Source organism: Ochotona curzoniae, unplaced genomic scaffold (assembly GCF_017591425.1).
Source record: "Ochotona curzoniae isolate NIBS_2020 unplaced genomic scaffold, NIBS_Ocur_1.0 contig_2861, whole genome shotgun sequence".
Lineage (NCBI taxonomy): Eukaryota > Metazoa > Chordata > Mammalia > Lagomorpha > Ochotonidae > Ochotona > Ochotona curzoniae.
The window spans coordinates 3,138,314-3,152,545 of record NW_024465620.1 but is presented as its reverse complement, the minus strand read 5'-3'; the positions used below and the strand labels follow the sequence as shown (position 1 = coordinate 3,152,545).

At 58.9% G+C, this 14,232-nt stretch overlaps 1 protein-coding gene across 1 annotated transcript in view; it reads left to right on the top strand.

The window, feature by feature from the left end:
* Positions 1-1,303: 1,303 nt before the first annotated feature.
* Positions 1,304-14,232, top strand: part of LOC121155054 (leukocyte immunoglobulin-like receptor subfamily B member 3) — a 163,604-nt gene continuing 150,675 nt past the window's right edge. Inside the window, exons 1-4 of the mRNA XM_040978235.1 lie at positions 1,304-1,402; positions 4,128-4,163; positions 4,256-4,513; positions 7,124-7,408. Of these exons, the coding sequence (XP_040834169.1) occupies positions 1,369-1,402; positions 4,128-4,163; positions 4,256-4,513; positions 7,124-7,408 (613 nt within the window). The 5' untranslated portion in view covers positions 1,304-1,368. The remainder of the gene's footprint in view (positions 1,403-4,127; positions 4,164-4,255; positions 4,514-7,123; positions 7,409-14,232) is intronic.

Here is a 14,232-nt window from a genome sequence, read left to right as displayed (position 1 = left end):
GCACAGCGGGCTGTGTAAGAGCACGCAGGAACACGTTGGCATCAGTTGCCCATCGAGGCTGAGGAGGTGGGGTTAGCCTGATGCTGCCCCCCCACCCCGGGCAGTGGGATGTGTGGGGGCTCAGGGAAGCCCACCGGCAGTCCCAGAATTCCTTGCAGCTGGTGCCGCTGGGAGCTCCTGGGAAAGACTGGCGTTATCACTAAGGGCCCAGCTGTGGCTAGTTCAGGGTTTGCCCCTTTTAAGATGTTCCTAGTTATGTGAAAGGCAGAGAGGCAGAGAAACAGATATCCATCCACTGGCCCACTCCTCTAATCCGGGTCTCCCACGCGGGAGCAGGGTCCCAAGGCTTTGGGCCGTCCTCGACTGCCTTCCCAGGGCACAAGCAGGGAGCTGGATGGGAAGTGGAGCTGCCGGGATTAGAACCGGTGCCCATGTGGGATGCCAGCACCACTGGTGGTGGTTTGCTTGCTATGCCACAACATTGGCGTACTTTGCCCGCTTCTTTCTGCCTTTCTGGGTGGCCCGTCCACCCGTGGCGTGGAGCAGGAGGTGGCGGCAGCGCCCGGTCCTACACGCCTGGGCCCCCAGCCCTGCTCTCGGCAGAGCCCCTTCGTTGTGCCTCATCCCCGTTGACCGCTCTACGTCTGTGCAGTGGAAAACACGTGTGCTGGGCAGGACCGCAGGTGCCGAGCGCATCCCATAATATCCGAAGTGCAGGAGCGGTTTTGAACCGTTGAAGAAAATCGTGTTAGCATCCAGCATTGGGTCCAGAATTTAACCCCAGCCACGAACACACAACCTCCACATGCAACAAAGCAAACGCGGAGCCTTTGTTGCTAGCTCGAGCTGGGGTCCGAGTCTCCCCAACACAGCGGTCTTGGCAAGGACCCTGCCCGGACGTCTCGTCCAGGGTCATAGGGCTCTGGCTATACAACCTTCAGCTCCACTTCTCCATGCTGAGCACTTACTGCAGCAGCCAGGGTCAGCAGTTAGATTAATAAAATGGGTTAGCGATGTTCTAGCTCCCTGCCAGGCGTGTAAACGGGGTGTTTACTGTTTGAAAGTCGTGGAGTTTGTTGCCGTCCCTCCGTCTACACCCAAAGCCTCCCATCCGGGCAGGTGCCGTTATCCGCAGCACCTGTGCAGGCTCGCCTCGCCTGCCGGCCCGAGGGCCCGTGCCTGCCCGCCCCCGGGCTCGTCAAGCCACTTGGTGGTTTGTGGGCCTGGGCCGGAGGGAAGCTGGCGGGGGCGATGTGGCAAGGGGGGCACAGACGGATGGGGCAGCCCCGGCTGGGGAGCCGAGATAAGCCGGAGAGCCGGGAAGCGTGTCGGAGCAGCCGGAGAGCCGGAGTGCGGGGCTCGGGAGCCATGGCCCCACCTGTGCGGAGCGTCTTCTGCCTGGGTGAGTCCCCAGGGGCGGCCACAGCACGGAGGGTCGGCCAGGCAGGGGACCGGGCTCCTGGGCTCTCTGCGTGCGTGTGTCCGAGCCTGACTGTTGTATGGGGGCATGCTCAGAGGTTAAGCTGGCGTGGAACCTGCGTTTCTGAGAACATGGGCTTGGGGACGTTGGGGACCGGGCTGTGGCCCAGGCACGTGAACGCGGGCCTCACACCCGCGGAGCCTGTCGGCGTCTTGGGCGGTTGTGGGGTCGGGAGAGGGTCGCCTGGCCTCGCTTCCCCCACTCTCCCCAGGTGCCCAGCGCGCCTGCGTGTCCGGGGGAGGTGCCGTGTGTCCAGCAGGAGCAGCGGGAGGCCAGGGGGCAGGGGCGCCCGGAGAGGCGGCAGGTCCTGGCAGGGAGGCCGGAGGTCCTGGCAGGGAGGCCGGAGGTCCTGGCAGGGAGGCCGGGGGTCCTGGCAGGGAGGCCGGGGGTCCTGGCAGGGAGGCCGGGGGTCCTGGCAGGTGTGTGGCTAGCTTGCAGCTCTGGGCGCATCTCGCAGACGGTGAGTCCTTCTATACCAGCAGCCCGGCTGTGGCCTTTGCTGTGGCCGCTCCGTCCACGGGCCAGCCGGGCTCAGGGGGCTGAGCCTTCCGTGTGAGCCACGCAGCCCAGGGCGCAACACAGCCATGGGACTGCAGCCTCCAGGCCAGGGCCTTTAAAGAAAAGATCTGTTCCGTTTGAAAGGCCGAGTGCCTGAGACACAGGGAGAGACCGAGCCTTCCTCGGCTGGCTCCCTCCCCAAATGGCTACAGTGCCTCGGCTGAGCCAGGCTGGAACCAGGACCCTCTGGATCTCCCACATGGGTGCAGGGTCCCAAGCACCTGGGCCACCCTCCGTTGCTTTCCTAGGCTGGGAGATGGATGGGAAGTGGAGCAGGCAGGTCACAAACTGTGGCCACAGGCAGGTGGAGGCTTAGCCAGCTATGCCAACGCAGTTCCAGCCCCCTGCTGTTTAAATTGACAGATGGAAATGGCACGTATTAATTTTCAACATGAGCCTTACATTTTTTAAAATTTCAGAGGAAGGGAGAGAGAGAGAAAACGGAGGGGTCAGGTAACAGGAGGGCGTCCATCTGTTAGTTTACAAGTGTCCAAGAGCTGGCGGAGCCCGGGGGCAGGGAGCCCGGTGTGGGTCTGCTGTGGGCACTTAAGCATGAGCAGGGAGCTGGCGTCGGGGGCGTGGGCGTGGGCCCCGCGCTGGGCTGGTGGCTGGCTGCCTCCTAGGAAGGCTGGGCACATCCACGAGCTGGCTGGCTGTTTCTGTGGTGAGAACATTGAGCCCACTCTGGCCTGGTGGGTGATGCTGCCATCACTGCAGCCTCGGCTCCTGTGGAGGAGCTGGGAACGCGCGGAGGCTGGCCCGGCTCCCTGCACCCACGCGGGACACCCAGCTAGAGCTCCGACCTTCCCGCAGTGAGCTGTGCTGAGTATCAGCGGGAAGGAGCCGGGCGGGGGTTCCACAGGGCTTCCTGCCTCACAGCCGGGGGACCCCTTCCTGCTTGCAGCCCCCCACCCCCATCCGCTGCCCAGCTGTGCTCCCTGGCCTGGCAGCAGGAGCAGAGGGTGTGGCTTGCCCTGTCTTTGTGACTTTGTCACCACAGAGTGCCAACTTGCTAGTAAGGCCTGTTTTTTTGCTCTGATGAATTTGGTGGGGGTGGGGCGTGTGTGCCTTGGCGCGGGCTGTCACGGCGGGCCTTGCTGGCAGGCAAGCTACAACGACACGCAGCATGCACTAGAACAGGCGGTCAGCTCTGCCACCCCTGGGTGCTGTCAGCCGGACCCCCGGACGGTGTGAGAGGCCAGCAGGGAGCTAGGCGCGTGGGGCAGGTACCTGACAACATTCATGGAAATGGAGTTGGGGGACAGCAGGTTCGTTCACATCCTGCATTGCCGTCGGAGAAGCCCTGGTGTAAAACCATAAACTCAATTCATTTTTCCGCGAATTTTCAATAAAGTATCTTTGGGTGGCAGTGGGTGTGGGGTGGCATCCCATATGAGTACTGGTTTGAGTCCCAGCTGCTCTACTTCCCGCCCAGCTCCCTGCTAATGTGTCTGGGAAAGCAACAGAAGATGGCCCCAGTGCTTGGGACCCTGTGCCCCCTGGGAGCCCTGGGCAGAGCTCTGGGACTCTGTGCCCCGCCGGCAGCCTTGGGCCCCTGGCTTGTGGCCTGATCTAGCCCTGGCTGTTGTAGGCACATTGGAAAGTGTAACAAATTGCTTTCTGCCTTTCTAATATGTCTTTTTAAAAACAAACATTAGCAGGAACAGCTAAGTAAGTCGTGTGTGTGTGTGTGTGCGCGTGCGCGCGCAGGGATGTGTGGTGGGGGAGGTGTCCTCATGTGGACGTCATTCCATGGGGACACACAGCACACAGAACTTGCACTGTGTCTCTGGATGCCGCCGGTGGCCAGAGCCCCCTGCCCGTCCAGGCCCCTGCACAGCCCACAGTCCCAGCCCTGCCCCTTGCGGCCACGTCCACCCCTTCTCCGTGCTCCCTGCAGTCCCCGCTGGCTTCTGAGCCCCCACTTCCCCGCGATCCCTCCTGGAGACAGAGTCATCCAGAGTGGCCTTTTGCCATTGGCTGCGGTCACTCCTGTGATCTGTGTGTGTGTCCCTGGACAAACAAGTACAGTGCAGAAGCTGGGCCCTGGAGGGAGCTGTGAGCTTTGGGCCTCTTCCTGTCCCCCCAGGGCTGTGGCTGGCACAGGTGGTCCGTGCACGGCATGGTGAGTGCCCTGGGCTGGGCTCTGTGGGTGACAGGGAGGTGTGGGGGTCTGGGTGCCTGTCGAGGCCCCCGCTTGCCTGCGCTCTCTTGCAGGCCCACTGCCCAGGCCGACCCTCCAGGCCCTGCCCAGTGCGCTGGTGCCCCTGGGCTCGCTGGTGACGCTGCGCTGCCGGGGGCCCCCGGGCGTGGACCTGTACCGCCTGGAGCAGCTGGGCACCCGCAGGTACAGCGACCAGGACGTGTTGGTCATCCCGGCCCTGGACAGAAGCTCCGTGGGGCGCTACCGCTGCTCCTACCAGCACGGGAGCCGCTGGTCGCCCGCCAGTGAGGTGCTGGAGCTGGTGGCGGTCGGTGAGTTGGAAGGGTGGGTGGCGTCCATAGGCAGGCGTGGCCTGGAGGTCCCAGTGTGGGGATGGGGCGGGACCCACACGTCAGCATTAGTGATGTCATAAGGCAGTGTTCAACAGTTGGCACAAGGGCCAGAATTCTGACACGAGACCAGCCAGTGCCTGGCCCATGCCCGGGATGAGCCCAGGAGACACCTGCTTCGTGTACCCACAGGGGATGATGTCCCAGTGTCCCAGGGCCCAGGGGACATCACAGGAGTGCCACAATGTCCCAGTCTGTGGCTGATGTCACAGCTCTAGTGATGTCATAGTTTACAGTGATGTCACAGCATCTAGTGATGTCAACAGTGTGTCACTGGTATTCTGGCTCAGGGATGTCACAGATCTAGTGATGTCATAGTGTCACTGGTGTTGTGTTTAGCAGGTGATGTCACAGAGTCCAGTGATGTCACAGTGTCCAGTGACATCAGAGTGTGTCACTGCTGTCCTGGTTCATAGGAGATGTCACAGTGTGCAGTGATGTCACAGTGCACAATGATGTCACAGCATCCAGTGATGTCACAGTGTCTCAGGTCCAGGGGACGGCACAGCATCCAGTGATGTCAACAGTGTGTCACTGGTATTCTGGCGCATGGATGTCACAGCTCTAGTGATGTCATGGTGTCACTGGTGTCATGCTTAGCCGGTGATGTCACAGGGTCCAGTGATGTCACAGGGTCTAGTGATGTCACAGTGTGTCACTGCTGTCCTGGTTCATAGGTGATGTCATAGTATCCAGTGATGTCACAGTGTGCAGTGATGTCAACAGTGTGTAGTGATCACAGTGTGCAGTGATGTCAGAGTGTCCAGTGATGTCAGTGTCCAGTGATGTCACAGTGTGCAGTGATGTCAGTGTCCAGTGATGTCACAGTGTGCAGTGATGTCACAGTGTGCAGTGATGTCACAGTGTGCAGTGATGTCAGTGTCCAATGATGTCACAGTGTGCAGTGTGTCACAGTGTGCAGTGATGTCACAGTGTGCAGTGATGTCACAGTGTACTGGCATGCAGTGGTTGCCCAGGCTTTCTGATCCTTCCCCCGACCTCAGCATTGAGTGCCCTGATTCTCTCTCAGCAGTTGCTCTGCACCCCCACTGCTCTTGGGGTCACCTCCAGCCCTGTGCTCTTACCAGGTGCCTGTCTCCCCATCCTTTTGTGAGCCTTGCTGTGATTCTGAGGTCACGTGCTTTCTAGCTCACCTCTGCCGACATGCGGCCATCTGCCGGGCTTGCCCATTGCTGGGACGGGAGGCGTCTGGTTCGATTGCTGCTCGAATGCCCTGTTGCCCTGCCGATGCCCGGCTGAGCTCCCGGCCCCTCCAGCTGGGCCCCGGCTGCCTGCTCATGTGCCCTGGCAGGAGCGGCACCCCTGCCTCCCGTGTGGGAGTTCCTGGCTGTGCCAGGCGTTTGTGCGGGACTGAAGGGAGGCAAGGAGTAGTTGGACGCGATATCGGCCTGACAGTGACCTGAGGCACGCCTGTGCATGACTGGGGTTTTTTAAGGTTTTATTTATTTTTATTGGAAAGTCAGATATATAGAGAAGAGGAGAGACGGAGAGGAAGATCTCCCGTCTGCTGGTTCACTCCCCAAGCTGCCGCAATGGCCAGGGCTGAACCAATCTGAAGCCAGGAGCCTGGAGCTTCTTCCAGGTCTCCCATGCAGGTGCAGGGTCCCAAGGCTTTGGACTGTCCTCGACTGCTTTCCCAGGCCACAGGCAGGGAGCTGGATGGGAAGTGGAGCAGCCAGGACATGAAGCAGCACCCATGTGGGTGGGACTTTAGCCACTAGGCTACCGCGCCAGGCCCTGCTTGTGACCTTTTCATATCCTTTGTTTCTGTGGTGGGAACTTTCAAGGTTGATGTTTGGTGTGCTATCATCAGGCGAGTTATTTTGTATTGTGGATGTCTGTTTCATGTGTAAAGCAGGAATAATGAGAGTGGTGGATCTGCAGGTCTGTGGGAGGGTCCGTGTGTCTGCCAGGGTTAAGGCGGCCCCTGGGAGCTGGCACTGAGAGTGCAGGTTTAGGATGTCCCCAATCTGTGGGTGACACCCCCGTGTGGTGTGACAGTGTGTCCGCTACCCTGTGGTGTGTTGCAAGGTGACCCTTCTGCCTGGGATGCATGCCTGGGGTGCAGGAGTTTATAGTGACGCCATGAGGTGACGTGCGTGGGGGACACGCACAGCCAGCGTGTCAGCCGTGACCCCATGAGGTGACGTGTGTGGGGGACACGCACAGCCAGCACGTCAGCCGTGACCCCATGAGGTGACATGTGTGGGGGACACGCACAGCCAGCGCGTCAGCCGTGACCCCGTGAGGTGACGTGTGGGGGACACGCACAGCCAGCGCGTCAGCCGTGACCCCGTGAGGTGACGTGTGTGGGGGACACGCACAGCCAGTGCGTCAGCCGTGACCCCGTGAGGTGACACACACTCACAGCCCATGAGGCGGGCATCTTGTGGGCGATGAGCTTAGGCAGCAGTGGTGTCCCCGGAGTGCCTCCCCTGCCGGGCCCCGGGGTGCAGCCGGCCGCCCCGCTCCGGACAGGCCCCCGCCGTCCTGACCGCCCCGTCCCCCCAGGAGTCTTTGAGAAGCCCCGGCTGTCGGCCATCCCCGGCCCCGTGGTGCGCTCGGGTGAGGACGTGACCCTGCAGTGTCAGACCAGGAGCGGTTTTGACCAGTTCGCCCTGTCCAAGGAGGGCCAGGCGCAGCCCCGGAAGGAGCACGATCGCTGGTACCAGGCCAGCTTCTCCCTCGTCACGGTCACGGCCGCCCACAGCGGGGTCTACAGGTGCTACAGCTTCAGCAGCTCGTCCCCGTACCTGTGGTCCGCCCCCAGTGACCCCCTGCAGCTCGTCGTCACAGGTAAGGGGGTGCGGCCGGCACCTTCGGCCCCCATGAGGGTGCAGGGGAGCCCTGGGTCTTCAGGTGGGCACAGGCTGTGTCCCTCCGAGGGAGCTGGCCTGCCTGGTCTGGGGCCACTTCCCCCCAAGACCCCAGCCCCCGCGCCTGCGGCTTCCCCCTCACCAGGAGGGGCTCGGAGGGGCCGCTGGCGAGCAGTGCTGGCTGAAAGGGCAGCTTCGGATTGTGTATTTATGAGGTTCCTGCCCTCATCATATCGGGGTGCAGTGATGTGCCATCTCCTCAAATATGTAGCATTTCTTTGTGGTGTTAAAAAACTTGAGATTTTATTGTAAATTCAAATGTATAGAGAGGAGGAGAGAAAGATCTTCCAGGCACTGGCTCACTCCAAGTGGCAGCAACAGCTGGAGCTGAGCCAATCAGGAGCCAGGAGCGTCTTCCGGGTCTCCCAGGCGGGTGCAGGTCCCAAGGCTTTGGGCCGTCCTTGAATGCTTTCCCAGGTCATAGGCAGGGAGCAGGATGGGAAGCGGAGTTGTCGGGATTAGAACCAGCACCCACATGTGATCCCGGCACATCGAAAGTCTGGGGACTCTCCCACCCCCACCCAGGTCACATCTGACTGACGTTTGTGTCCACAGCGTCCAGCACGCGGCCGGGCACTCGGCGTGGCTCGGGAGGTGCCCGTGGGACGAGAGGAGAGTCAGCAGGTAAGGGCGTGCGCCGTGCCCGAGCATGCGTGCAGGATGCTGGGGACCCCCTCACAGCCTCCATATACGCAGTATGCATCCCCATACACCCGATGCCCCGTGCACACATCTCGTTCACACCCGCTCCAGACACCCACACCCAGTATCACCCACCCCAGTTCACCCTCACGTACCTTGTAAGACACCCCATGTCCACAGCTCCCTCCGTACACACACACCCGCACCAGTCACATCCAACATACAACCCTAAGTCACTGAATCGCATAGACACCCCTCCACAAACTCATCACACGGCCCCATACAGCCCCATCGCACCCCCATACATTATAGACTCCTGTTGACATGGCCCATGGCCAACAGCCCCAGACACAACCAGACACACACATACACTCCTCAAATCCCCCAACCCACCCCAGCACACACATTCATCTTCGCAACACCCTGACACATCACGCTCACCTCCAGACACAGCCATGTGCACTGTACCTCCCCGGTAACTTATGCACACTCAGAACACACACATGTCCCCCCGCGCCCCCGGCACATCCACACTCACCCTGACACGTCATACACCCCTACATTCATGTTCATACACACATTCCCCATAGAAGCCCCCGTCACAGCCCAAACATCCACATCACCTCAGACACCACCGCCATGCACCCACCCACGCACCCATCATGCACCCAAGACACACCCCATACACGCTCCCATACACCCTCCAGCCATACCCCCACAACCCAAGTCATTCATCCTTAGAGACCCCTGTACGGTGGCACTCTGTGTACGGAACCCACAACCCTCCGTATTCATGCTCCAGACACAGCCCTCCCTCCCACATCTATACCTCCATTCTTACACACTCCATATGCACCTCCATATAAATGCCCTCCAGATACGCATCCACTGCCAACCCCTCCAGTCACACACCCCTCAAACACATACGCCCCCATACACACCTCCTTCACGTACACAAAATGCATCTCTGGTCACACACCCCTCAAACACCCCACACGCACTTACACCCACCACCAGACACCCCAACTCACCCTCACACACTCCTGAGCAGACAGCCCCCTACAACTCCACCCATGTACACCCACTCCCATACATGCCCCTGCACAGCTCCAGTGTACACCCTGCAACCACCAGACACCCCCAAACACCCAGCCCTCACACAGTGATACACCCAACACCACCCGTGCACACACATTCCCACATGTGCACACCGGTACATACGCTTATAACACATACCTCATGTCCACATTCACAGATCTCCATACAACCCCACGCGCACCCTGAAGCACACCACCTCAACCCAGTTCAACCTCACACATCCCATACACACAACCCCCCGCTCTCACCACTCTCCCACATTCCCAATGTCACACAACCCAAAGACAACCCAACACGCAAGCCCCCGTAACCAGCAGCATCCCATACATACACACTGCCTCTCAAGCACAGCTCCTATACACCCCTGCACACCCCAATACACACCCCTATACAGCTCCTATACGCCCCTGCACACCCCAATACACACCCCTATACAGCTCCTATACACAACTACACACCCCAATACACACCCCTATACAGCTCCTATACGCCCCTACACACCCCAATACACACCCCTATACAGCTCCTATACACCCCTGCACACCCCAATACACACCCCTATACAGCTCCTATACGCCCCTACACACACCCCAATACACACCTCTATACAGCTCCTATACGCCCCTGCACACCCCAATACACACCCCTATACAGCTCCTATACGCCCCTACACACCCCAATACACACCCCTATACAGCTCCTATACACAACTACACACCCCAATACACACCCCTATACAGCTCCTATACACCCCTGCACACCCCAATACACACCCCAATACACACCTCTATACAGCTCCTATACGCCCCTGCACACCCCAATACACACCTCTATACAGCTCGTATACGCCCCTGCACACACCCCAATACACACCCCAATACACACCCCTATACAGCTCCTATACGCCCCTGCACACACCCCAATACACACCCCAATACACACCCCTATACAGCTCCTATACGCAACTACACACCCCTATACACACCCCTATACAGCTCCTATACGCCCCTACACACCCCAATACACACCCCTGTACAGCTCCTACACACCCCAATACACACCCCAATACACACCCCTATACAGCTCCTATACGCCCCTGCACACCCCAATACACACCCCTATACAGCTCCTATACGCAACTACACACCCCTATACACACCCCTATACAGCTCCTATACGCCCCTACACACACTCCAATACACACCCCTATACAGCTCCTATACGCCCATACACACCCCAATACACACCCCAATACACACCCAATACACACCCCAATACACACCCCTATACAGCTCCTATACGCCCCTACACACCCCAATATACACCCCTATACAGCTCCTATACGCCCCTACACACACCCCAATACACACCTCTATACAGCTCCTATACACAACTACACACCCCAATACACACCCCTATACAGCTCCTATACGCCCCTGCACACACCCCAATACACACCCCAATACACACCCCTATACAGCTCCTATACGCCCCTGCACACACCCCAATACACACCCCAATACACACCCCTATACAGCTCCTATACGCCCCTGCACACACCCCAATACACACCCCAATACACACCCCTGTACAGCTCCTATACGCCCTTGTACACCCCAATACACACCCCTATACAGCTCCTATACACCCCTGCACACCCCAATACACACCCCTATACAGCTCCTATACACCCCAATACACACCCCAATACACACCCCTATACAGCTCCTATACACCCCTGCACACCCCAATACACACCCCTATACAGCTCCTATACACCCCTGCACACCCCAATACACACCCCTATACAGCTCCTATACGCCCCTACACACCCCAATACACACCCCTATACAGCTCCTATACACAACTACACACCCCAATACACACCCCTATACAGCTCCTGTACACCCCAATACACACCCCAATACACACCCCTATACAGCTCCTATACACCCCTGCACACCCCAATACACACCCCTATACAGCTCCTATACACCCCTGCACACCCCAATACACACCCCTATACAGCTCCTATACACAACTACACACCCCAATACACACCCCTATACGCCCCTACACACCCCAATACACACCCCTATACAGCTCCTATACGCCCCTGCACACCCCTATACAGCTCCTATACGCCCCTGCACACCCCTATACAGCTCCTATACACCCCTGCACACCCCAATACACACCTCTATACAGCTCCTATACACCCCAATACACACCCCAATACACACCCCTATACAGCTCCTATACGCCCCTACACACCCCAATACACACCCCTATACAGCTCCTATACGCCCCTACACACCCCAATACACACCCCTATACAGCTCCTATACGCCCCTGCACACCCCTATACAGCTCCTATACGCCCCTGCACACCCCTATACAGCTCCTATACGCCCCTGCACACCCCAATACACACCTCTATACAGCTCCTATACACCCCAATACACACCCCAATACACACCCCTATACAGCTCCTATGCACCCCTACACACCCCAATACACACCCCTATACAGCTCCTATACGCCCCTACACACACTCCAATACACACCCCTATACAGCTCCTATACACCCCTGCACACCCCAATACACACCCCTATACAGCTCCTATACACCCCTGCACACCCCAATACACACCCCTATACAGCTCCTATACGCCCATACACACCCCAATACACACCCCTATACAGCTCCTATACACCCCTGCACACCCCAATACACACCCCTATACAGCTCCTATACACCCCTGCACACCCCAATACACACCCCTATACAGCTCCTATACACCCCTGCACACCCCAATACACACCCCTATACAGCTCCTATACACCCCTGCACACCCCAATACACACCCCTATACAGCTCCTATACACCCCTGCACACCCCTAATACACACCCCTATACAGCTCCTATACGCCCCAATACACACCCCTATACAGCTCCTATACGCCCCTGCACACACCCCAATACACACCCCTATACACCCCTGCACACCCCAATACACACCCCTATACAGCTCCTATACGCCCCTGCACACCCCAATACACACCCCTTCACATACATCTGTTCACCTGACACCCTCACCCGTACCCCCCACTCACCCCCACGCAGACAAGCCGGCTCATGGACACAGCCCCTCAAACCTTATCCATGTTTCCAACCGCACCCAGTCGCCCCGTTAAACCCGCCATGCCGTATGCTCGTGTCCTTATACCTCCGTGCACACGAGGTACGCCTGTGACACTGCCCTCACACGCACGCTGTACCAGCCTCCCATCACCCTCCCACAGCTGCCCTGGGGTGCCTTCCGCCGCTGCTGGGCCGGGTCGGAGCCAGCGGGTGAGGGTGCGTGGCATTCGGAGATGCCTGGGACCCCTCAGACAGCCTGTCCACACACCAACACACCCCATATATACACCCTTTCACATACGCACAAACTTCCATATGCACGACACATCCGAGGTCCCGTGCACACCCCACTACACACATTCCCCCCACCCTCATAATGCAGCTCCACACCCCACACAGCCACGCACGTACCCCCATGCAGTGTCATCCCTGCTCACACATCCCCTATCTGCATACACCCTTCATCCAAGTCCTTCATCACGCTCCACACCCAGCCCTCGGGCCGCACGGTACCCGACACCCCCCCGAAGCCCTGACTTCACACCCTCATACATGCATATACCCAGCCGAGCCTGGGTTCCTGGTTGAGAGCGGGCAGCTGGCTGACGCACCGGCCAGCCAGGACCAGCACCCCTTCCCGGGAGTGGGGTCCCGACAGCACATCCATACGGTTTATGTAGGGACAGTCCACAATAGCTTGAAAAGGGGCAATCCGCAATAGCCCACAGGGTGAGGGAAATAGCACACATTCCCTGCCTGTCTCGGCTGGACAGCCCAGGCCTCCAGCCACTAGGGGAAACACCCACTTAGTTACTTGCAGCCACTGAGAATCAGAATAGGGCGGGCCTGGGTTCACCCTTACCACCGTGACGCACTGCCAGATCCACAGCATGGTGCACCCCCACACAAGATACACCCACATTCACCTTGGCGACACCCTCACGGACACACCCCCACGTTCACTATACAACCCCACGCACACGTATGACACACAGATGTCCCCATCAACCTCACATCCTGTTCACCTTAGCGCTTCGTTACATTCCCCTCTGCAGACACCCCCATATAATTACCTCCTAGATACACCTTACACCCACCCAAAAACACCCTAAGACACCCCCACACCCCCGTGCCTGCCTCTGTAAGTGCTCCTACCCCATACGGCTTCACCCCACACAGCCACGCATGCGTCAGCACTCCTCCGTGTTCACGGACACACACCACCGCTCCAGGCACCCCAAACACGCACACACCTGTGTAGATTCAGTATTCACCACACTGCACTCATCCCCACCCGCTCACTCCCAGCCTGCTCCAGGGGTGTCCTCTGCCTCCCCAAGGTCTGGGGACCTGGCTGGCTGACCCGCCTTTGTGTTGGCAGCATCCAGCACTCAGCCAAGCACCTGGCACGGCTCAGGAGCCAGCAGGTGTGTACGCTGTGCGGCCCTTGTAGAAGATGCTGGGGACCCCTCTGGTACCCTGCACACCCCCATACTCACACCCTGCACCCTCCATCCACATCCACCCACATCCCCGGTGTCACACACCATACACCATAGACAAGCCAACATACGAGTGCCTGAAACAGCCCCACAGCTCATTCACACCCCCCACGCAAAGGCCGTGCACAGCCCGACACCCCCAAACTCTTCTCCATACACACACCCCTGATACACACCCACCCTCACTCTCGTAACACTCCCGGACAACACGCACAACTCCCCACGCATCCGCAGTTATCCTCATAGACGGGAACTATTGCATGCAGCTCCAACGTGTGCTCCCATACAGGCACGTCCCCACACACCCGTCACACACCCACACGCCATGGACTCAGCCCATACCTGTACATCCGACAA